The sequence below is a fragment of the Cucurbita pepo genome, chromosome 19 (assembly GCF_057944985.1).
Source record: "Cucurbita pepo subsp. pepo isolate OVF chromosome 19, ASM5794498v1, whole genome shotgun sequence".
Classification (NCBI taxonomy): Eukaryota; Viridiplantae; Streptophyta; class Magnoliopsida; order Cucurbitales; family Cucurbitaceae; genus Cucurbita; species Cucurbita pepo.
This window is the reverse complement of record NC_141816.1, coordinates 8398933-8423890: the sequence shown is the minus strand read 5'-3', so window position 1 is coordinate 8423890 and position 24958 is coordinate 8398933. Positions and strand designations below refer to the sequence as shown.

The window sequence follows — 24958 nt, the reverse complement described above, 5'->3', positions numbered from 1 at the left end:
AAAAATATAAATATTATTATCACCAAACTTTGTAATGGTTACTTTTCACCAAACTTTATATTTGTTACTTTTCACCAAACTCTAAGCTTGGTTAGTCATACCTAACCTTGATCATTTAAGTAAACGAATTCACAATGCGATTAAATTTTTTTGTTGAATTAAGAAAAAGATGAACCCTCTAATTAGGGGTATACATCCAACCCGACATCCCGGACCAATCCAATCCGAATGACAGAGGTTAGATTGGATTGGATTAGTAGTTCGAGTTGGGTTGAGTTATTTCTACTGAACCCGAATTGACTCGGTTCGATTTCAAGTTCATAGGACAAAAATCTCGAATTAACCCGAACCAAACAAAAGTTATAAAACTCATACACTAAGAAGTCAGGATATTAACGAGTCTGGCATAGTGGTAACTGGGCCTTATTCAGGTCAAATTCATGTTTTTATTATTTTTTTTTTATTACTTTATTATTTTTAGTTTTTTTATTTTAATTTTTATTTAATTTCTTTTGTATTTTTTAAATTTCTCTCTTAATTATAAAAAAAATGTCTTAATATTTTATACTATTTTTAAACAAATTGTTTATAACATAAATAAACTACCAAACAAGTATCCAATCATTTCAAGAATATAGTTTATCATAAGTTATTGAATATGATTTATACCATATATTTTAGGATAGGTTATTGAATATGATTTATACCTACATTTAGGTTATTTTGAAATAAAAGCATATAGTTTTTTTTATTTTTTTATTTTATAATTGAAGTAAATCTATTTCGATATAAGAAAATATTTATTTTTCATTTTTGACATGTATAGTTTTTTTAAATTAATCATTTTTATTGTTTTTTTTTTCATAATCTATCCTTATATTTTTCCTTGTAGAATAATCAATTCTCAATAAATGTCAGTATTTAGTTGTTACTAGTTCTATAAAAGTGTCTGCATTTTGTTCTTATGTTCTTATGGATGAATTTGTTTTTACTTTTTAAATTGATTTGTGTTTATTTGTGAACTTTTAATATATTTTATCTATAATTCTTTTGCGCATAAATAAATAAAAATTTTAATTTTTTTTTAATAAGTTAACAATCCCACAACCTTATGCGAGGAGAAAGGATTGGATTGGGTTGGGTTTAGTTTCTAATCTAATCAACACGAATTTTGGGTTGGGTCAAAAAAAAATTCCTCAACCCAACCGAACTCGGACAATGTACACCCTTACTTTCAATCATGTATAAACACGAGTATTTTTAAGAAATTTGTGTAAATATGTGAGGAAATATATTGGAAATGGGATTGTTAGGACCAAAAGGGAGTTAGAAAGGAAAGTGAATGGAAGGTGGGGGAGAGGTTTTGAAGGTTATTTGGCCATCAACCTTTTTGTTGACAAGTCAACGAATACATAAAAAGGAAAGCTTTGTAAAATTTCGTGACTCTATCCATGCAAAGTCTTTAATACTCGAATGAAATCTAATACATGGATCATTGTAAAATTTAGAGAATTGAAAATTTAATACTCGAATAAAATCTAACATATCAACCTAAGCTAATTAGGTAAGTGGCCTACTATAAGATGGACCAAATGATGAAATTTAACATACCAGCTGGGAATACCGAATACCACCCCTAGATGAGATAGAGATAGGTCCCAAGAGCATAATTGCATGTATTTTTTAGGTAAAGGCAAAGATAGAGATAGGTCCCAAGAGCATCATGTATGGAGGACGGCAACATTGTGAGCAAAGACTTGTTAGGAATCACAACTCTCCACTATGGTATGATATTGTCCACTTTGAACATAAGCTCTCGTGGCTTTGTTTTAGGCTTCCCAAAAAGTCTCATACCAATGGAGATAGTATTTCTCACTTATAAACTCATGATCTTCCACTAAACCAACCAATGTGCAACTCACTCCCAATAATTTTCAACAAGATTGTAACACGTGTATAGGGTAGGCTCATATTTAAATTTCTAATCTTCGTTAGAACACGTTGTTTGCATTTTATTGTTTTAAATTATTTTGTATTTATTTTTATTTTCTCTAAATTTCAATATTTCATATTTAAACACATAAGACCATGACAGTGTTTTTCAAAAAAATAGGATGTTTAAAATGTTTTCGACATTTATACTATAGATGATATTTTCTTTTAAGAGTTATATTTCCGCATAAGAGTTGAGCATGAGACGTTAGTAGCGACTCTGAGTATGTAAAAATTTAAGGTCGTTAAACATAGTTTTGTATCTAACTTCATAGCTTCAAACGATGAGCTTCCATGTTTCTAACTTTAGCTTTGGTGAATTTTAAAGTAGAGTTTGTATCCTTCAACTGAAAACGTTGCACATCAATGTGGTGCTTGTCATGAAGTTTTAGAGAAAACTTGGATGAGAACCATTTTAGAGTTCCTTACATTTTCGTGATAAATTAGATTAAAGGTGTTCGAATCAGATTGAACTAGGATGTCACAAGTCAAAGGCATGCATGGTGTGTGCTTCCTTGAGATGTCGATCCGGTCTCATATAGATCTTCAATCTAAATTTTACTTTTCTCCTTTCGGTCCGATAATTCTGTGTTAAACCCAAATTTGTCCCGTATTAGGTTTCTTCTGTTAAATATCATTACTAGCCCAATAGGGTTAAGCCCAATCATTACTAGCCCAACCGGGTTAAGCCCAACTATTGTATGAGTGATTATATTGACGTTAAGAGAATGATTTAAGGATTTTATGAATAAATTTAGGAAAATGATTTAGGGGTTTTTAGGAATAAATTTAAGAAAATGATTCAGTAAAAAATGTTTGGGATAGATCGCCATAAATACTCCTCCACCCTACCTAGTTCATCATCTCAAGAAATACCAGCAATACAAAGTAGTAGTTTCTAACGAGTGTTTTGTAAATCTTTCTCGATTGTTTTTAATAAAGTGTGCTAGTGTTTCCCACAAAGAGTTGTGTTCAACATCTTTCGTGATTTCTCTTTTAAGTTAGACTTGTCTGAGTGGACTTATAAACATTTTAAACCAAAAATAAAAACCCAAAAAAATATAAGAAATTTATGTTGAATATTAATTAGGGTAAATTTTCCCAAATATTACACATGAACATATACTTGTAAGGGCAAATGGAAGAAAAAGAAAACAAAACGAAACAAAATAAATAAAAATGAGTCCTTTTTTATTTTTTAAATGGACTGTCAATTGAATTTTGGATCCTCTGGTTGAGCAAGAACATGACTAGCAAATGGGGATAGGAGCACCATTCCATTCCTTCAAGCATTCCAGAATTGAGTCGATCATCTTCCCTTCACAAAGAGCCCTGAATACCTTCTCACATTCTTCTCCAGGAGATATCACCTTCTCCCCAGTTACCAGCCCAGTTCCCAACTCTTCCCTTACAAATTTGTACAATGGGTAAGATCTGCACTCCTTAATTTGGTTTTCAATGCTTGATGTTCCATTTTCATACCACAATCTTGCATTCTCTACTTCCTTGGGCAACATGGCTTTCAATTCCTCCTCAAAAGCTCCAATCTTTTGGAAGATTGAAGTGCTTGCGTTCTTTTCCTCTTCACCATTTCCCAGAGCATGATCCACAAGAACTTCTCTCAACTTTTGCATCAATGGGTAACTCATACTGCAGGCATCATCTACGTATGCAAAGGTGTATTCTCTGTCCACTACTTGCAGTAGATCTTTCTCGCAGAATCTTGATGGGTGAAGAAGTGCACCGTTGGCACCTGTGGTGAGAACTTTCTTGGCCACTACACTCACGGTGCTCTTTACTACGTTCTTCAAGTTTTCTTCCAAATGCCTCAAGTCGATTGCTTGGCAGAGGGCAACCAAAAAGGTTGATGACATGAGTTTTAAAATATCAAGGGCTTCGGCTGTTTTCCTTGAAGAGATTAAACCAAGAGAGTTAACATCTTGGTTGTGTTGCTCGGCGCTCTGTACATGGCTAGTCACTGGATTTGCAAGATATTGAAGCTCAGAGCAATAAGAAGCCATGGCAATCTCAGCACCTTTAAATCCATAATCTAAACTTGGGTTTCTGCTTGCAGAGAGATTTGAAGGCAATCCATTGTTGTAGAAATCATTGACAAGCTCTGAGAATTGAGCAAACATGAGCTTTCCAATTGAAGCAACGGCCAAACGAGTGTTGTCCATTGAGACTCCAATGGGGGTTCCTTGGAAGTTGCCTCCATGGATCGCCTTGTTCCTTGAAACATCAACCAAAGGGTTGTCGTTGACTGAGTTAATCTCTCTTTCGATAGATTTTGTTGAGAATCGAATTACTTCAATCAATGGACCAAGCCATTGAGGAGAAGTTCTAAGAGCATAACGATCTTGCTTTGGCTTCTGGAGAGGATCGGTTTCATGCAATTTCTTTGCAGCTTTCATGTAAGAACTTCCATCCAAGATGTGTTCCATAATGGCAGCAGCCTCGATCTGACCAGGATGATGCTTCAACTTGTGAGTCAAATGATCGGTGAATTCAGGCTTTCCTTGCATAACCTCTGCAAAAATTGCCGACAAAATCTCTGATAAAACAGCCAAAATATTGGCCTCAAACAGAACAATCGAAGCTAGACCCGAGCCAACAGCAGTTCCATTGACAAGAGCAAGGCCTTCTTTAGGCTGCAACTCAAAGAACCCCGAAGGAATGCCAGCTTGTTGAAAGGCCTCCATTGCATCAAGGCTTTCTCCATTTGGTCCAACAGCCTTAGAGTTTGGTCGGCCAGTGAGCAATCCAGCAATATAAGAAAGTGGAACAAGATCACCAGAAGCAGTAATGGTTCCACGAAGAGGCAAGCAGGGAGTGATGTTATGGTTCAAGAGTTTGGTTATGGCTTCCAAAATCTCAAATCTAATACCCGAATAGCCTTGAAGAAGAGTGTTGATTCTCACCAACATAGCCGCCCTGGTAGCAGAGTGGGGCAGAGTATGGGTGGACTCAGCTCCACTTCCAAAGATCCCAGCATTCAAGAATCGAATCAGCTCCTTCTGAAGAGCTCCACCTTGATTGGTCCTTCTATGAGAGGTAGCACCAAAGCCAGTAGTAACACCGTAACTATCAGTGCCTTTGTTCATGCTCTCCATAACCCAATCACTGCTTGCTTTAACGCCAGCTCTAGCAGACTCGGCCAATTCGACCATCACATCATTATCACGAGTGGCAATGGCAGCCACTTGGGAAATGGTGAGAGTTTCACCACCGAGCTTGACAAGGGGCCTCCGGTACTCCTCCACCATGCGCTTGACCTCATCGAGATGGCTTCCCTTGAGAGACTCGGCAGCCGCACCCCAGTTGAGTGGGTCGGGAAGAGTAGTAATGGGGCAGAGAGTGTGATTGGTTTGGTGGATGGCTGGCATTGTGAGATGAAAAGAAGAAAAGAAAATGGAAAAATGAAGGAAAGAATAGAAGAAATGAATTGAGTTAAAATGAATTTGTGTAAAGAGAGGATAGGAAGGAGGGTTAAATAGAAAGGCAAAAATGGTGGGTGGTGGGTGAGGGAAGTAAGGAAGCATGGTGGAAGCAGAACAACAGAAGAAGTGGTAGTTGGAAAGAGTATGAGGATCAACGCTGCCTGCCTTCCCTGATTTTCAAAGGTCAAAATTGCTGACTTTTTTTAAAATTATCATCAATTCTCTCTTCTTTTGACAATTTACAAATAGAGTAACTTTTTAAAAAAATTTGCAAATATGGCCATTTTTTTTTTTTTTATTAAAAGCTAAAAATAACTCAAATTTCCGTTCTCATTTTCGTGATTATTGTTATTTGTTTGTACGAACGAACCTGAAAACTAGAGCAAGAAGCATTCTCACACCTGTATAAGTGGTTGAGTGAAATGAGCCGATTTATATCCGTGAAAGATCAGAAATTGTAGTGATTGATATTTATTTTTGTAGATTTATTTCCGTAGTGCCATATTTTTATTAAAGATGGAAACGTTTTTAATTTTTTCATTTAAGTTGGATTTAATTTCTTGTAGAGTGGATTATTTTTTTGCTATTATTTGGCTGGTTTTTCTATATTTGCAATTTATCATTTTCGCTGTTTTTTTTTTTTTTTCTTCTAAATTTGGAGCCAATCTTATTTAATACATTTTTTATTTATGTGTTTTTTTTAAATTAAATAATAATAATAATAATCGCACGTGAATATTAAAGTACTCATTTTTAAAAAATAATTATAATTTTTTTTTCTTTTTTTTTTTTTTGTTGATTTTTGAATAAAAGTAGATGAGAGGGGGTTGTTGAATTTTTTATTGAATTATTTTATTTTATTTTATTTTATTTTAAGATTATGGGTGAGAAATTCAAACGGGTGGGTATTTATTTAATTAGCAAACATTTTATAATATTATCAATTCTTTTAATTTTATGTGAATTTGACCTTAAAAAAACTCGTCATTTTCCAATTCAGCCTCCAAAAAGGATTTTAAATAGAGAAAAAAAAAAAGGAGTTGGTGAGAATAATTGAAGCCTTTTACAATTTACAATTTTCAATTATTGATAGAGAGTTGGTGGAGCTCTTTTTTCCTTGGAGGATTGGTATATAAATATATATATAGATATATAGATATAATGATAGACCGGTTACGTACATCTCGCCTAAAATTGCATAATCGATAGTCGAGCTATTTTTCCGCAGGACCTCCCCTAAGTATCGTCACTGCAGTAGAGTTTAACCACCAAGTTCGGCTAGTGATTGTGAGGCCCCAATTCTTGACTGGAGGGGACACCAAAGGCCTCGCCTGAGCTTTTTTTTGGTTTTTTCATGTTGTCAAGGAGTTGAACAATGGTTTTTTCTTGTTGTCAAAGAGTTGAACAATAAAAATGACCAATTTACACGCACCTTGACTAAAATTGCATGAGTTTAATTGACTGTTTGTTGATAATTTTTTAAGACTCATTTAGAGTTATGTTAGGTTAGTGTTGTCAATTGAAAAATTTTGTACTAAGGTTGATTAAGTGTCTATCCACGACAGTCGACAATCCTAATTCGATGATGAGGCTATAGAAAATTATTGTTCTTAAATTTTAGAGATCAAACCAAAGTTTGATAATTCTTACCTTAGGTTGATGTAATAAATGTTGTTTATTTGATTGGATCACGTATAGAAAGAAATAATCGAATGATTGGTAAATAATAAAACCCTTTCAAATTTGAATCTTACTAATCTTCGAACTTACGTGATTGTATCAAAATAAAACAAGCAAAACATACCGTCGGTCATGACATATGTGTTAGGAACAATCGAGATGGTGTTTCTTACGTATAAACTATGAGCTCTTCTTTCTTTGGAGCCACCCTTTATTCGAGACTTGAGAGAATTGACATGGCTACTCTGATACCATGTTAGGAACAACGACTCTCTACAATAGTATGATATTATCCATTTTGAGCATAAACTATGATGGTTTTGCTTTTGGTTTCTCCAAAATGTCTCGTACGTATAAATACATGATCTTCCCTTAATTAGCTAATGTATATGTATTTATGGCTTTTCGAAGCATGCTTTTATTAAGTCATGTTGTAAACAAGTCATCCACTTGGCCATCTGTCTTCTATCATAGTTGCTGCTTTGGCATATTTAGTATTTGGCTTATGGATTCTTTTTTTATCATCTACGTTGTTGAAGCGTCGTTTACTTTTCACCTAGTTCACTTGGTTGAGTCACTCCTTGCTCAACATCAATGTCACTTGGATCTTCAAGTGTATCAACACTTGACCAGCAAATATTTAATAAGTATAAAATTTTACGAACTCCAACAATTAGGTAGAGTCTAAAAAATGTCTAAATTCAACCTACAAAGTACGAACACCTTTAAATTTTTTAGTCGATAATATATGTTTTTAATTAATTACGACCTGAGAAACATATATTTGTGGGTTTTTTTTCCGAAAGGTTTCTTACAACAAATATATTAAAATATTTGATTTTGAGGGCATTTATATATAATTGAAAAATAAAATTTCAAATTAATTAATGTATGGTTTTTTAAAATTAGAATTGCAATAATGGAAAACCTTAAATAGTTTAATAATAATAAAAATTGAAATGAATTTATTTATTTATGAGGTTGAGATGGGAAATTTTCTAATATTGTCAATTTAAGAACATAAAAGGAAAATATTATTCAATTATAAAATTTTATATTCTCCCTTGGTTTTTCGTGTTTATTTGGGCAAAAAATGGAAAATAAATAAATAAATACTCATTTAATTCTTTTTTCTTTATAATGAAAAAAAGTTAATATAACAAAGGAGTTTAAATCTTATTTAATTGAATTTATAAATTAAATATTTATTAATCCTATAAACGAATTTAAACCTTATTTAATTCATTTCAACTTTCGAACTATTTCTTCTCTTATAAACATACGTGAGCTAAACAGATGTGTAAACCAACTCAATTTCAATTTCTTTCGGATCAATAGATTAGCATTCAGTCCTCGAGGGAGTGGAGTCTTGCCGTGGTTATTTATCCTTATCCATAATTGTAATGGCTAGAATATATTTTGAATGTATAAGTTACGACTTCGCTTTTAAAGCTACGAAGAGGTCAAGAATGATAAGGACATGAATCTGTTCATTAACCTCATCGAGAAAATTAAGAGCATGTATAGTGACTAAAATTCCGAAGAGAAAAAAAAAACAAATTTATTCTAAATAACGGTAAATAAGTTTTTTTTTATCAGATATTGTATAATTGTTTCGTACCATGGTTATATTTTTAAACGCATGGATATATTACTTTTTAAAATAATTATTAGCAATTTAACCTTTGGAAAATATTGTTTAACTTAATATTAAATCGGATTTATTTCCATGAGCTGATTGGTGGAAGCGAGATGTTTGCATGTCCATTGAAGAATGAGCTAGCGGACTCATAAGCGATGGGGTTCAAATCTCTAAGTTTCTATCAAAGGAGAACCGAACCTACTAATGAAAATAGACAAATACTTAAGTGAAGACCAAAACCGACATTTTTATTCCAAAAATCATTTGAACCTCACATTAAACTCAAGTCATGCCTCTAGAGCAAATCGAACTATTAGAAACCTTCCATGTGCTTTGAGTAATACGAGGCCCCAAGGTTACAATTACATTATTGAAACCAATGTCTCCTTCTATGAGGCCCCGGTTTTCAATTGTAATTGTTTCTTACCCTTTTGGATCAAGATTTTTAAAACGTGTTTATTAAGAAGATGTTTCCACACTTATAAAAAATGTTTCATTTTCCTCTCCAACAGACTCCAACCGACGTGTGGGATCTCACAATCCACCCTCTTCAGGACCCAACAACCTCACTGGCAGGCACGTCGCCCAATGTCCACCCCCTTCGATGCTCAACATCCTTCAAGGCTCAAAAGTCCTCGTTAGCCCACTGGCCGGTGTCTAGCTTTTATACCATTTATAACAGCCCAAATCTACCCCTAACAGATACTATCCTATTTGGGCTTTTCATTTCAAACTTTCTCTCAAAGTTTTTAAAAGACGTCTACCCAAGAGAGGTTTCCACACCCTTATAAAGAACGGCTTTGTTCCCGGATAACCTCAGAAACTGACTAAACTGCCTTGATATAAACCAATTCAGATTATCTGAATTGATAACCCAAAGCGGCAACAAAAGAAAGTAGCCCCATCCATCATCTTGTAACAAACAGCCAGACTAGAATACCTTTGTGGAAAAAGGTTTTGAAATGTTCAGAAAGTTTTGCACAGACAATATATATACACAGCACATTAGAGCTCTGTCTGCTATATACGAACATTTTTCAACTTTTTCAGGTCACCTCGTGGTCTCTCCAGCGATTACGTTGACACGAGTAACCGGTGCAACCATCGTACCAATCAATCTCCATGCAAGTTTGCACCAAGTCCAATGAGTCACATCCTATTCATATTCTAACATGTGGGATGAAAATTCGTAGCAAAGGGCTTTTGATGATTGATACATGTTTTGAGAGTGAAAGAGTGAAAGACCAAGATGGGGGGGCATCTCTTTCCAGACCATGAGCTGCTTTCCAAAATTAAACAGCTGCTAGTTCTTCTCATCACCATGTTTGGGTGTAAATGCTATGAGCTGTAAGGAACAGATGCTGCTGCTGGAAGCTTGCGTGATACTTCGAGACTGGCAACAGGCTTATTGGATAACCGTCGCTTGTAGCGTTTGAGGACCGATGCCAAGTTCTCCTTCCCCTTTGGGAAGGCTACATCGCCTGCAGCTGTACCGGTTCGGCCCTTTCGGGAAGAGATTGCCATTTCCACATCCTTAACCATATCCAGAAGCATTGCAGCAGTGGTGGATTTTCCCTTGCCAGGTTTTGCAGCAGGAGGCAACATTCCGTTTGCAATTTGTGGGCTTGACCTCTTCTGCTGGAATGCTTGGGGAATTTGAAGGCAGAAGCATGGCGGCATTGGTATGCGAGGCTTTGAAAATGCTGGATCAATTATACCCTGAAAGGATGTATTCATTAGAGTCGGACACAATTTTTGACAAAAATGCACCATTTTGCGATCTGCCATGACGGTTTAAACCGAAGTTTTGATGACGATTCCTACTAGCATAGATACGAGATGTATTTGCATATTGCTTTTGGACAACATAGAAAAAGTGCTTATGTGATTGATACGGAGAAAAATAGTCGACGTTTACCTGAAGACGATTTAGTACGTAAGTATATTTTCCCCATAGTTCTGGCCGACTTTCCATAAGCGAGAGATCCAGAATTCGGTGAATGCACCATACACCAAAACTTACAATCAAATCTGATCTCCAAATACAGCCTTCCCCACAATGAGGTACTGAGGATACAGAAACATTTGCAAAGTTCGAGTCGTTCTTCATTCCAGATCCTGATCTCCTATCAGGAGAAAATGGAGGAGGTTCTTTCATACGGACCACACGTGTCTCAGCTTCATAAAGAAATCTCTCCCTGGCAGCTACGCAATCAATTAGTTCCTCGTCGGCACCATCACTTTGCCCGAACAACCAGTCTGATCCTTCCAATTTCAGAAGTTTGACAATGCAGTATCTGAAGGATTGGAGAAGCCTAGCCTCTGAATTCACAACAAAAGAAGCTTCTTGACTAATTGTATGCAGCCTTCCAATTCCTTTACTCTCAGAATTGCTATTTTTATCCAAGCCAAATTGCTCAGAAGGCTGTCTATACCAGAAGGATCCAGAATCCAAAGGAGGATTCATTTGTGAAGACAAAGCGCCACCGTAGACACTTGACGAAGAAAGTTCATTAAATGCTAAAGGAGCCACTGATCTTGATCCAGAATTTGAGTACGACAACCCACGAACTGGTATCCGACTGATAGATGATCCATAACCAGTCACGTTATCCCATTGAGAACTCTTTTCTGATACATGCTGATCGCGATGAATATCAGGCAAACTGTGGTATTTCTTGGTATTAGATACACTCGATAAATTCTCACCGGTTCCAGAAGGGGAAAGATCGTAATATTGCCGGTCAGACTCAGAAGCAGGATTCCTGGATACAGCAAAGTTAGGGAATCCAGGGGCAGGGGCCTGACAAGCACCCAAGCCATTTTGCAACTTTTGCCCCATTGCAAAAGCAACCGAGTCCCGCAAGCTTGCACCACCAGCACCACCCAAGGTATGATATTTAGAGGCTGATGGATCCAATTGACCATTCAAGTGACCAGAACTTTTGTCCTTGGCCATTCTACTAAGATAAGTTAACTGAGAACCATGGACCGTGGCAGGCTGATGATCCCAACTCTCAGAAGAAGGCAAACTGCGCAAACTAGAATAGCGCTTCACTCCGGAGTCAAGACCATTATGGCTAGAATTATTGACATATTGATCAAAAAGCTGCACGTGGTTAGACCACATTGGTTGATGTCCCTTTTGTACCCCATAGGGTGAATCTAAGCCACTTTGTACCCTCAAACTCTTCGGGGAGTCGTATAAACCTGAAGAAATTGGATTAGATGCTTTGCTTCCAAGAGGTGATGAGTAAGGAGAATCTTTTCCAACCGCGTCTGATTTCAGAGAGGAAGTTACAAGTTTCGAATCAATTCCGAGCAATAAATCTAGTTTCTTATCCTTAGCATCTTGAGTGGCCACTCCATGGAAATCATACAACTGCCCCCAAAATTCATCAAGAATTGCAGTTAGTTGGCGCCTTGCAGCACGTCCAAGTCCAGCTAACCTTGAAAGACTACCAGTACCGTTCCCACCTTCTTCACTTTTCCCACTAAGACTTCTGAAAGATCCAGGGCCCTCAGATGTTGAAGACGGTAAACACCCAGAAATCTCTTTCAGTGGCTCTTCAGCCTCCCAGTTATCAACCTCGTAACTATCCTTTTCAGAACGCAAGTCGCCATCGAATCCAACAGTCTTTTCAACTGGCTCCACTGAATCAATTTTTAAGACCTTTTTGTCAGCCAGTGTCGAGTCAGGAACATCATGAGTAACAACAGTTGAGGATGAGACTAACTCAGTGGATATGAGATTCTCTGAAACGTATTTAGGGGAGCTTGGAACTACACTACTAGATTGAGTCTCACCTTGATTAATTGAATCAAGCACCTGAACAGGCTCCATAATATTTTCAGGCAAATCAAAATCAAACTCTGGAACAGACAAGTCTGAATGACTTGCTATAGGCTCTGCACTGTATGAGCCTTTCCCCAAATCAATGCCTTCTCTCTCAACAGCTGAATCAGGTTTAACCTCCGGCACATCCCAGTTCAATACTTGTGCATCTAATTGGGCAATAGCAGTGGCCGATTTTAATGGGGTAGCTGCCAACCATAGCATCAGACAGAACGCTGAACAAGCAGTAATAAGGAGAACCACGTACGGGATTGACAAACCACTCCCCATGTTCCACCTCAAATTAACCACCCAATCACTGTTACCGAAAAACATCTCTACAACAAATACAATTTTCAGTCCTAATATTCCAACAAAGATGACAATTGCTATGAATTCAACAAGCTGCGATATTTTGAAGGCACCCATGATTGGTCTTGACGAAGCAACACGAAAGAGGGGAATCACAGAAGATGGAAGCAATAGAGCTACCATAACCTGAGAAAATATAAGAAGTTGATACATCCCTTCAGCTCCTGAACTCCAGACACAATAGAGTGCTGGAATAATCGCAATAAGCCTAATCGTAGCACAATGGAGCCAACCAGGAATATCTAATTTCAAAAAATTAGTCAAGACCAGTTGACCACCAAGGCTCCATGTGAGAGCTGTAATTTGATTTGATAGAAACAGAACAAGCAAGAAGAGAACATAAACCATTGGGCTCCTAAATACCTGCATAATTTGGGAGAAATGGGGGAATAAGATCAATATGCACCACAGTATTACTAAGCAAATGTAGCAAGACAAGCAAATTATATTTTAAAGGGGGAAGGGTGGCTGTAGAACACCTGCTCCATTAGAGACAATGCATCTGGAAAGGTGTGCAAAGCAAGGCCACTGCTATAGAATACATTTGCAGCTGAGTTCATGAGAACATTATTCACCACATAAATTCCACTGAATATGCAGACGATAGCAAACAAATGATTATTACACAATACTTCTTTGGAAATATTTGGCGGACTCTGCTGCTGCTGCTGCAAGAAAATAATGAAATGGCATTATAAAGCAAGTAAGGATATCTAAATTTATATTATGAAGAAATAGAAGTTTTTCCTTTGCAGAGGAAAAAAATAAAACTCGATACTTCAAATTAGGAACGGGGGGATGTCGAGCACAAATTTATCAAATTCAAGACATTATGAAGTTACACCAGCAAACTTTTAGAGGAATCTAGATGCTGAAAAATTAGGAACTGAGGGATGTAAAAATAAGTCGTTCACAAACGTCACATATGCTACTTTACATAGAAACTCCTGTGATTCTTGCATGAAAAATATGAATTTAGCAAGGAGGAAAATCTATGTGCATATTAACATTTTCAAGCATGGAGTATCCAATCCCATAAGTTTTTGTCTAAATGAACTGCCCAGCATGACATCCGAATCTTAAGATATTGGTAGACGAAAATAATCTCTTTTGACTTTGACTGGGAAAAGTAAAACATTCGCAGTTCTATGCTCAAGCAAAGACAGATAGCGAGAGAAGAAATGAGGAGCACCTGCACAATAGAAGAATGCACATAAAAATTGTGAGGCATGACACTTGCTCCAAGAAGACTCATAAGAGTAAATGCACTTTCCCCATTTAACCTTGTCAGCATGAGATTCATGGAAAGTGGGATTTCAGGTTGGCTGATGAGTACTCCAAGAACCAAAGAGAGCAATACAAACCCAGCCATGCATATATACATGAACTTTGCCCTACCATCTTCCTAGAAAATGCAAACCCATTAAGATAATGAATTACATCAAAGAAAAAAAAAACAAATTATGATTAAAAGTTTCGAACTTACCAGAAGATTAGCAAAAAGAGGAAATAAAGCAGCCACAACACCCGTCAAAAGGACACACGTGAAGAGGTCCCACCCAAGTAGAAGATTGAGTCCATGTGAAATGCCCAAGATCTAGTACGTTGTTTAAATAACATTTTAGCTTTATAATGAAGTTGGAATTCAAAATTTTAAGAGTTAAAATATGATCAAATTAGACCATACTTCACTCGAAATTTTTCTTAACAAAATTGAATAACAAGTTTGGCTGGAATAAGTGAGCAGAAAAAAAAATTACCATGGTAAGATCTAACAGAATCACAGAAACCTCTGCTTGAATTCCCAGGAAGAGGCATGTACACTTATCATACTCCTCGCTGCAAATCTTTGGTATTATCAACAGAAGAAAATAGGGAGAAAAAAAAGGTCAAGCTCTAGCAAAATTTAGCAACCAGCAGTCGAGTAATATGAAAATTAATAAATGAACCTGTACAAGGCACAGACCAAAATGGAAGAGGCCTAAAGCGAAGCATACAACCTAACGTATCAAACATCACAAAGAAGAACTGTTCTTGAGGGTAACCTAAAACTGAAAACGTAGACGAATAACAGTAACTGGAAATGCTTCTATGCACATATGTAAAACTGAGGAAAATAAAAATGTGAATTACACATGAAATTACCCTGTAAAAAAGGTATCAAAACTAATATAACACGGAAAAAAATCAGCATCTGTCGACTGACTGATTTTCAGATAAAAGCTGCTTGATAGACACCTGAAACATTAACATGTGCACAAAGAAACGAGAGATACATCCCTCAGATCTCATGGACCACGGATTTGAATAGAAGAAAATGACAATAATTTCACTTTATAAGTAAAAATGCTAAAGCCTCGAGGACAAATAATTTGTACCTGGGCAAGACCTCTTCCAGTGACTACCCCAATGCTAGCCGAGAGATACTGGCACAAAATGGCAGCAAGGTTGAAAAGAAGCACTAACACAAACAGATCAAACCCAAACCGAGCACCTCCTTCAACAGTCGCAGCCCACTTTCCAGGGTCAACATAACTTATTGAAACCAGAAGTGCAGGTGCAATGAAAGGCATAAACCGATGAAATGCACCCGACAGATGATTTGTATGCGATGTCGTAGATTCCATGGTATAAATGGGGATTTCCCACAAAATACTCCAATAGGGCAGTGTTAAAGCTTGGCTAACGAATCCAGGAAACTACAGACTTCCTGATAAGCACCAAATAATTAATTTACATCACAGCTGTTCGCGTTTCCTAAAATTACAACGTTTCATTACTCTTTTACTGGAAAGCAACAATTTCTACAATAAGAAATATTCATTCATTGTAAATAATCCCTGTTCTCTCATATTTTGCAAATTTAACACGTACATCCATGATTGTCTCAACTTTTGTCATCAATTCCAGAAGTCTCAGTAGCATTGAAATCCTCAAACCGTAGCTGTGATTATTTTGCTTAGCATTCGTAGAATGAAATCCACTTGAATGTCAGTCAAGAGTGATGTTGACACCCTGTTAATTTAGTGACCAACCCAAAAAATTAACCAAGCTCAACCCAGAAAAGCAAAATTTCAATCTGTTATATACTACCCTGCTCCAGAAAGAATATTCGGATTTCACAGATGGAACAGACCCCAATATAACAGCCACTGCCACCAATGTCCACTATGACCTAAATCAAACAAAACGCTATCCATTAGCATCAAAAGAAAATTATGAGAGAACCATAATGAGAAGAAGATTTTGGAATCAAGACAAGAAAGAGTAATTCTCAACAAACTAAGTTCGGCAACCTTTAAAACACTCGATTTAAAGGTATAAATATGCCAGCCTAACCCCTAACCCCTCCCCCTGCCTCCCTTTTATGGAAAGTCAACAATCATAGCAAGTAAAGCAGTCGTAGCAGCTCAATTAACACAACCCCATTACAATTCAAACCCTAAACAGTCAAAACGCAGAAAAGAAGCTGAAGAACCAACAAGGACTTTCATCAAACACCACGCGGGTATCACAAAATTACAGCAAAGAAATAAAAATTACTTGATATACACCCCAACCCAGAACCCAAAATCCACTATTCCACAACAAATTAGGCAGGAACAAGAAAGATCAGAATCAAAAACCACGGATCCGATGCAAAGCCGAAAACGAGATATGAAAAGGGGAAATCAAAATTGAAAAGTAGGGTTAGAAAATCATGTTGTTGATGTTGCTTTTGTTATTCACCTTGGGCTGCTGTTCTTCTGGTTTCCGTTTCTCGCAAATCTCATTCAATCCATGTACTTAATCTGGGCAGTAGATCTCACAGATGCTTCAGAAACGCTACAGAGTTAATTGCATATGCTTGTATATATAAATATATATATATATATAGTGAGAGAGAGAGAGAGAGAGAGAGAGTGAGTGAGCTTAAAGAGAGAGAGAGAAAAGGAAATTTGGAGATAAAAGGCACTGTGGGCTTTGAAGCTAGCTTGACGAGAGAGTTCGTGTGAGAGAGAAAGAGCGCAACTCCCATCAAAATTTCACCTTTTTCATTTATAGCTGATGAGAGTGAAAGAGTACTTATCTTTTTTTCTTTTTTCTTTTTTCTTTTTTATTTAATTTTTTTCTAATGGATTTATGCAGACAGCTCACGCATGCTGCTTAAACTGTACGGTCAATTGAACCCAAACGACGTGTCGGCACAACAATTAAATTTTTCTTTTTAACCATTATTCATTTTACTATTTTATTATTTTTCTATTGCCCTTATAAACATTAAAATTAAATATTTATTTTAATTATTAAGTTAATTTTCTTCAATTTGATAAAATAATAATAATAATAATATTTATTTTTTTTATCAAACTAATTGCACTTTATAGGTAAGATTTATGAATTATTGTGAAATTGAAGATAGTCTATAGAATCTAGCTAGGTAGACTCTATCATGGCTCATGATAACGTGCTTGTCTCATGTCAAAAAGGTAAATTCCTTAATAATGGTTAACAATGGTCGGGACCGATTATCTTTCTAATATTTATATAATTGAATAATATTATCGGTAATAATTCTCTCGTTGAACAAAATATCATCTCAGTCTTCTTTTAAATAGTCATCCCTCCAAATTACTCTTTATAATGGGTCGAGTGAGATAGGGAAATAATTCGTCCTATGCCCTTGAAATATTTTTGTTCCCTACCCATTTATCGTTTAGATGGGGATTTTCTCGCTCCCTTTAGATTAGGGATCCCGCAAGTTAAATAGACATTTTTATATATCATTATCTAACAAAAAAATTTATAATTTCTAACCAATTTGGCGGGTCTTACTTCAGGTTCCCACGAATCTTAAATACTCACAAACACTAAAGGGACAAACCGAGTAAAAACATTTGAAAACTAGTCGTATGTTCTATAATACATTAGGAGGAAAATTATCTTTATCCCGTGCCCAACCAAAAAAAAAAAAATCAATACAAATAAATAACTATGCTAAATAAAAAATTTTTAAAAAAAAAAAACTATTATGTTTGTTTGATAGTGATATTGTACAGAGACTCGTATCCAAAAACCAACAAAACTTTTTGCCATATCCCTAATATAAAGACTTGCATAGTTGATATCACCATCAAAATATTATATTTGGGATTTAGACATGTAATTATGGACAACGTGTTCTAAACAAACATAATTATGACATTATACAAAAACTCGTGCCCTAACGACCAACAAAACTTACTATCATATTGATAAAGACTTGCACAGCTGATATCACATATTTGGGATTTACAATTTGATATGACATGTAATTATGGACAACACATTCTAAACAAACATAATCATGACATATTATAAAGACTCGTGCCTTAAAGACCAATAGACCTTGTTGCCATAACTTGATATCACCGTCAAGACATTATATTTGAGATTTGGGTCGTAGGGTGGGCAAGGCAAGGAGCTCTTTATTTTTGGTTGTGGCATTTCATCCAACACACGACTGGTAGCAACTGAAGAAGTTGAGATACAGAGGAGTCAAAGCACACGCCACGTCAAAAAAACCCACTTGACCAACTTGAAGATGACCCAAATTCAATTTTAGTTTGATTCGAAATGGGTCCACATCAAAAGACATAAAAAAAATTCTCAATAATTTTTCGAGAAAGAAAGTCAAAAAGAAACATCAAGTATTCATAATCGGAAGAAACTCACTTGATCAGGTTTGGCAAGTTTATGAGAGCCGAACTTCACAAATATCATCTTCTTCCCATTAATTGATAGCGGACAAAAGTTCGTTTAATGAGGATTTTGAAGCCATGAGAAGCCGGTGGGTCCCATGGAAAATGTGGAAATTCCATCGAACCCTTCCAATTCCAAGCCTTTTTCATACCTTTATAAATAATGTTTGGTTCTCTCCCCAACCAATGAGAGATCTCACAATTCACTCTCTTGGAGCACACCGTTATCGCTACCACTTCTTCCTCACTTCAATCGATGTGGGGTCTCACCATGACCTAGCATTCTCATTGCCACTCGTTCTTCTCTTTAATTAATATGGGGTCTCACAATCCACCTCTCATCATCCGACGTGGGATCTCACATAACAAGACTAAAAACTTAAAAAACGGACACCTTTTTAAATATAACATATAAGCTTAAGAATCGTTCATATCATTTTAAGCAATTAAGGTCAAATGACGTGACGATCCGCTTGTTCTTCATTGCAAACTTCAAAGAAACTAAAAACTCTCGCTTGATTCATTCGACAAACAATGATCATCGATCGCTTGAATTGGTTGGAGGAAAAGAAGGAAGACATTATTTTGATTAAAGAATTGAGGTGTAACCCCAAAAGAAGCAAACAAAAACATTAAACAAATTGGAACACGTTCATTGAACATTAGCCATACAAATATTTATTTAAATCTCGTCAACTTTATTTTATTAACATTTCTGTAAATCATATCATGTGCCCTTCATTATTAATCATTTGTTTCTCAAAATTATGTATAAATATATGTTTTATTTTCGTCAAATTATGTTTGAAATTTATATAATTTTCTCATAGTTGATTGGAGATTCAGATTTATGGGGTTTTGTAGCAAAGTTTGGTTGATTTCATAGATGGGATTGTTGGTTCATTGCATCTTTATCTTCATATTAACTCCAAAAAATATGTGTTTCTGACTCAGATGACACATGATCTTGCTCAGCATCATTTTTAATTATTAATATTATGATTAACAAACCATCCTTTTTTTATTTTTTATTTTGTATTATATCTAATTTTTAGGTTAAATTAACCAAAAAAAAAAAAAAACATTCATAATATATCTATATTTTTTTTTATAAAAAATCCCAAAAATATACGGTTTCAAAAAATGCCTTTAATCTTTAAAAAATTTGGTCATTATTTTTCTTCTCAAGGTTTTAAAACGTGTCCACTAGAGAGGTTTTATTGTCCGAATATTTTGTTTCCCTCTCCCATTGATATTAGATGTTCGTTAATACCATGTAAAAACCTTTTGAAATATCCTTAAAAAAAATTTATAAACGTTTTTAGAGTTAGTAGGTAGGCAAAATCTATTTATCTTTTAAATGTGGTACGAAACGTAAAATTAAAAATTTAAGGATATTATTAAAAAAATTTAAAGAAAATTACATATATTTTTAAAATAAAGTATTGAATATATATATATTTTTTTTATTAATTTAACCATGTGGCCATTATTCAATTAATATGATTTTTCTCCATTTGTGTTTGTCCTATGATTATTATTATTATTATTATTATTATTATTATTTCAATTTGTGGGTCCTTTGATTTAATATATCTGGGATTTGATTATTTAATTGGAACAGTGCCAACGAACATGTGCAACTTTGGACAAATTAAGTAGCTTTTCAAATTCAAATTTAGGGTTTTTGTCATCTTGACCTAAATAAATTGGAAAATATCAATTAAAATACTTTTTACTATAAAAAAAGTAAAAATATTTATTTTAAAACAAACTTGTAATATAAATAAATAAAATGCTATAATTGTTTTTTTTTGTTTTAATAAAAATGCAATTAAGAAAAAAATATTTTTTTTACTATTATTATTTTAACAAATTAAGTAAATATTTGAATCTCAAATATTTTAGTTGACGTAATTGTATTCTTTTTTTAATCTCAATTTTTATATAAACAATTAAATTGTAATTGAGATATATTTTCGACCAAAAAAATAAAGATCGGGCGAAATAAAAATTAATTTTTTATTATTTTTGTAAAGATTTTCCGTTTATTACCTCATATTTTGTAACTTATTATTAAATTTTTAATTTTTTACTATATTAAAAATTATATATGGCTATTAATCACAAAAAAAAAAAAAAAAAAAAAAATTGAATTTTTGACTTTTTGATAATAAAAAATAAATATTAATTTTTTTTTCTTCCCAAAAAAAATAGTAATAAAATTTTTTGGAAAAAAAAAAATCATAAAACATTAATGAAAGTAAATTTACGGATATTAAAATTCGGGAATATAAATCTCTTTCTCCGTACACAGGTGCTGTTAAATCAATGTCTGTGTCAGGGATGCGAAAAAACGGGAATTAACTATTCCGGAATAGAAATATCTTTTCCCCCAAACGCTCCCAATCATGTTATGGGCCGAAAGCCCATAACGGACTGTTGCTAGACTGTCCAGTAGTAGCCCATTTTGTAATGGGTCAATTTTTTATACGTGCAATTTAATTTTAAAATGTCATTAATATTTTATTATTGATAAAAAAAAAAAAAACAAGAATGTACCCATTGGATTATTTTTCACTAATTAAATTATTGATCCGTTTTAATTTTAATAATTAGTTAGACGTGAGATTCCACCTCAATTGGAGAAGGTACGAAGGTTCCTTATAAAAGTGTGAAAATCTTTCCCTATAAATGTATTTTAAAATCGTGAGGCTGACGACGATAAGTAACTAACTTGATTAAGGCAAGCCCATTTTCTGACATGTCCTCACAATACAAGCCGTGTGAATTTAGCCTAATGGAGTTTTATCATATTATAATTTGTAAACATTAAAAATATAAAAGTTCTAATAAACACGTGTTGGGTTGAGTCGATTCAAAGAAATATTTTGAACCATTCAAAATTTCATGTTAGGTTTTAATTATTTAAAAAAAATTATCACGACATATCACTAACATTAGTTATAAATATTAAATATTGTTAATCTTTATAATAATCTTTAAAAGTATGGTTGAGTTATAATTTATTTTTCGTCAACCTAACTTAAAAAATGTGAACACGTGAACTGACCTGAATTTTCGGCTTTTAAAAAATTCAACCCAATTCCATCTCTCCAAAAAAAGCTAACACAGCTCAACGTTTATGATTTGAGTTGGATAATCTAGATTGATCTGATTTTCGGGTCGTATGAACTCCCTTACTAACAAATTTAATAAGAATATTTGTAAATACTTTAATTTGTGTTGTCTCTCTCATGTGTCATTTTGAGTGCTTTCCAAGTAGATTAGCAAATACTTTTACAAGAGTGTGTGTGGAATGAAGGCATGTGCCCAATGACAAAGGGGCCACACCCCACAAACCAAACCATGCATGGCCCAAATTTTGGGGGAAAAAGAAAGAAAATGTGCCATTTCATCCTACTTGTCCACACGTTTTTCCACTCAGGAATCACGGACCTCCACAATAGTATTGATATCGTTTACTTTGAGTGTAAGCTCTTCTCTACTTTTAGTTTCTCCAGAAGACCTCGTGTCAATAGAGATATTGTTCCTTACTTACTAGCCGATAGTGTCCTCTTTGGGCTTTTCCTTTCAGGCTTCCCTACTTTTAAAACGGGTCTGCTAGGGGGAGTGAGACTCTACATTAACTGGAGAGAGGAACGAGTGCCAGTGAGGACATTTTGAGATCCCACATCCGTTGGGAAGAGAACGAAACATTCTTTATAAGGGTGTGGAAACCTCCACCTAGCAGAAGCGTGTTAAAAAAACCTTGAGGGGAAGTTCGAAAAGGAAAGCCCAAAGAGGACAACATCTACTAGCGGTGAGCTTGAACTGATATAAAAATGCTATTGGATTCAATCCCACTTCCCTTATCGTGTCTCGTCTCATCTCATCTTCGATTATAAGCAATCTACTCGTAACAACTTGTATGTTCGACACATAAATTTTTTTTTTGATACGACTCGTTAGAATCATAGAGTTTGAATTTTCGTATTGATAAGTCAAATTAACGTATTGTATTATAGGAAGGATTAATGAGAAATGTTATGATATTAGCTTCTTTTATGATTATCATTCTTCATGCTTATGTACGTATAATAATTTGATGTTTTGTTTTGATTGAATTGTACGCACTCATTCTCTCCATTTCATCTTAATCCTTACTTATAATATCACTTTCTTGTTAGTATAATAATTTTGCTATCTATCAACTATCGTCTTCTATTTATTTTACAATATTAATATCATCACAGTACGTACACGGTTGGGTTGGGTGGATTTGAAAAATCTTTTGGACCAACACGAAATTTTAGATCGATTGGGTTGGTGACCGGCACAACCTTAATCACATCACATCACTAACATTGCTTACAAACGCAAAATATTCTTAATCTTAAAGTAGAATAGAGTTGGGTTGAGTTTTGTAGTTAGCGTGCTTGCCAGTCGAAAGTTGGGCTATTCTCCTTACCTAAAGACAAAGCAAACCCTAATCTAACGATCACTCGTGGGGTATAAATCTAATCTATGATATTTTTAAAAGAGTTAGAGACGTTTTAGTCGCTAAACCATTCAACATTCTCCTAGATTACTTACCTTATCTAGTGAGATATATTAAACCAAACATATTACTAATCTAACTTGAAACGTGCTAACTACTCAATGAGTTTTGAGTTCAACAAACATAAGGAGTGGCGATTCGAAACTCTGATTTTTTAATGATGTTATATGCTTAATCAGCTCGGATATCTTCGTTGAGGGTAACCACCCAAGTCCACAGCTGACAAATATTGTCCGCTTTGGTCCATTACGCATCGCAATCAGCCTCACGATTTTAAAACGTGTCTATTAGGGAGAGGTTTTCCCATGCCCTTACAACGAATGTTTTGCTCCCCTCTCCAACCAATATGGAATCTCACAATCCACCCTCTTTGGAGATCCAACGTCCTTATTGGCACACCGCCTGATAACTGACTCTAATATCATTTGTAATAGTTCAAGCCCACTGCTAGCAAATATTGTCCGCTTTGACCCTTTATGCATAGCAGTTAATCTCACGGTTTTAAAACGTGTCTACTAAGGAGAGGTTTTCAGACCCTTACAACGAATATTTCGCTCCCCTCTCCAACCAATGTGGAATCTTACAATCCACCCTCTTTGGGGATCTAACGTCCTCGTTAGCACACCGTCTAATGATTGACTTTGATACCATTTGTAACAGGTCAAGCCCATTGCTAGCAAATATTGTTCGCTTTGGCCCGTTACGCATCGCAGTCAGTTTCACGGTTTTAAAACGTGTCTACTAGGGAGAGGTTTCTACGCCCTTACAACGAATGTTTCGCTCCCCTCTCCAACCAATGTGGAATCTCACAATCCATCCTCTTTGGGGATCCAACGTCCTTGTTGGCACACCGCCCAATGACTGACTTTAATATTATTTGTAACCGTTCAAGCTCACTGCTGGCAAATATTTCTCGCTTTGGCCCGTTACGCATCGTAGTGTCTACTAGGGAGAAGTTTCCGCACCCTTACAACGAATGTTTCACTTTCCTCTCCAACCAATATGGAATCTCACAATCCACCCTCCTTACGGATCCAACGTCTTCGTTGGCACACCGCCCGGTGACTAACTCTGATACCATTTGTAACAGTTCAAGCCTACTCCTAACAAATATTGTTCACTTTGACCTATTACGTATCGAGTTTAGGGTTTAGGGTCGGTAATAATGAGTAAGAGAGAGAGAGAGAGGGGGGAAAGTATATAATGTTGAATAGCAATGAAAGATGTTTGGGTGAGTTTTGGAGAGACAAAGGGTGGGTTACAATGCCTCATGCTTCACAGACCAAATAATTATTGATAAACAAAACCCAAAGCCTTTACTTTTCATTACATAATATAGAAACCCTACAAAGTCTTTTTCTTATTTGGAACCCAATATGCAGCTTCTATGTGATGCCCAAACATGCCTTTATCTCTCATTAACCTCCCACTGCTCTTGTAATTGAATTGGCATTACATTATTTTGTCCATTTTGTTGTCTTTTGGGTCCTTCATGTTTAGGCCAATGCAAGCTTATGCTAATCATATCATCTTCCAAACCTTTCTTTGCCTCTCCCATGTCGGTTGCTCTTATTACCCACTCTTTCTCCCCAACTTTTTGTCAACTTTGGAGCTTTATTTCTACTCAAGTTTCAATCTTTTTTAAGGTTTTTCAATGTTTGTATTGTATTCCAAAATGGGTATCGTGTATTTTTTTGAAACGTGTATTGGGTAGTT

At 35.2% G+C, this 24958-nt stretch overlaps 2 protein-coding genes across 5 annotated transcripts; both read right to left on the bottom strand.

The window, feature by feature from the left end:
- Nucleotides 1–3052: 3052 nt before the first annotated feature.
- LOC111781011 (phenylalanine ammonia-lyase-like) lies at nt 3053–5437 on the bottom strand. The gene has a single exon (XM_023661405.2). The coding sequence runs from the start codon at nt 5376–5378 to the stop codon at nt 3243–3245; it is 2136 nt and encodes a 711-aa protein (XP_023517173.2). The 5' UTR covers nt 5379–5437; the 3' UTR covers nt 3053–3242.
- A 4230-nt stretch (nt 5438–9667) lies between these two features.
- Nucleotides 9668–16980, bottom strand: LOC111780965 (ethylene-insensitive protein 2.1). Of its 4 annotated transcripts, none has more exons than XM_087120102.1 (9): nt 16691–16979; nt 15836–16136; nt 15340–15718; nt 14722–14808; nt 14448–14558; nt 14154–14366; nt 13441–13629; nt 10673–13324; nt 9668–10473 (listed from the first exon to the last, which is right to left on the bottom strand). In XM_087120102.1, exons 3-9 carry the CDS (start codon nt 15586–15588, stop codon nt 10093–10095), a joined length of 3882 nt encoding a protein of 1293 aa, XP_086976228.1. In that variant the 5' UTR covers nt 15589–15718; nt 15836–16136; nt 16691–16979; the 3' UTR covers nt 9668–10092. The 4 variants fall into 4 exon arrangements, with proteins under 4 accessions (XP_086976228.1, XP_023517108.2, XP_023517109.2 ...); XM_023661340.2 differs by having other exon boundaries at nt 15340–15671; XM_023661341.2 differs by having other exon boundaries at nt 15340–15976; nt 16098–16136.
- Nucleotides 16981–24958: the final 7978 nt, after the last annotated feature.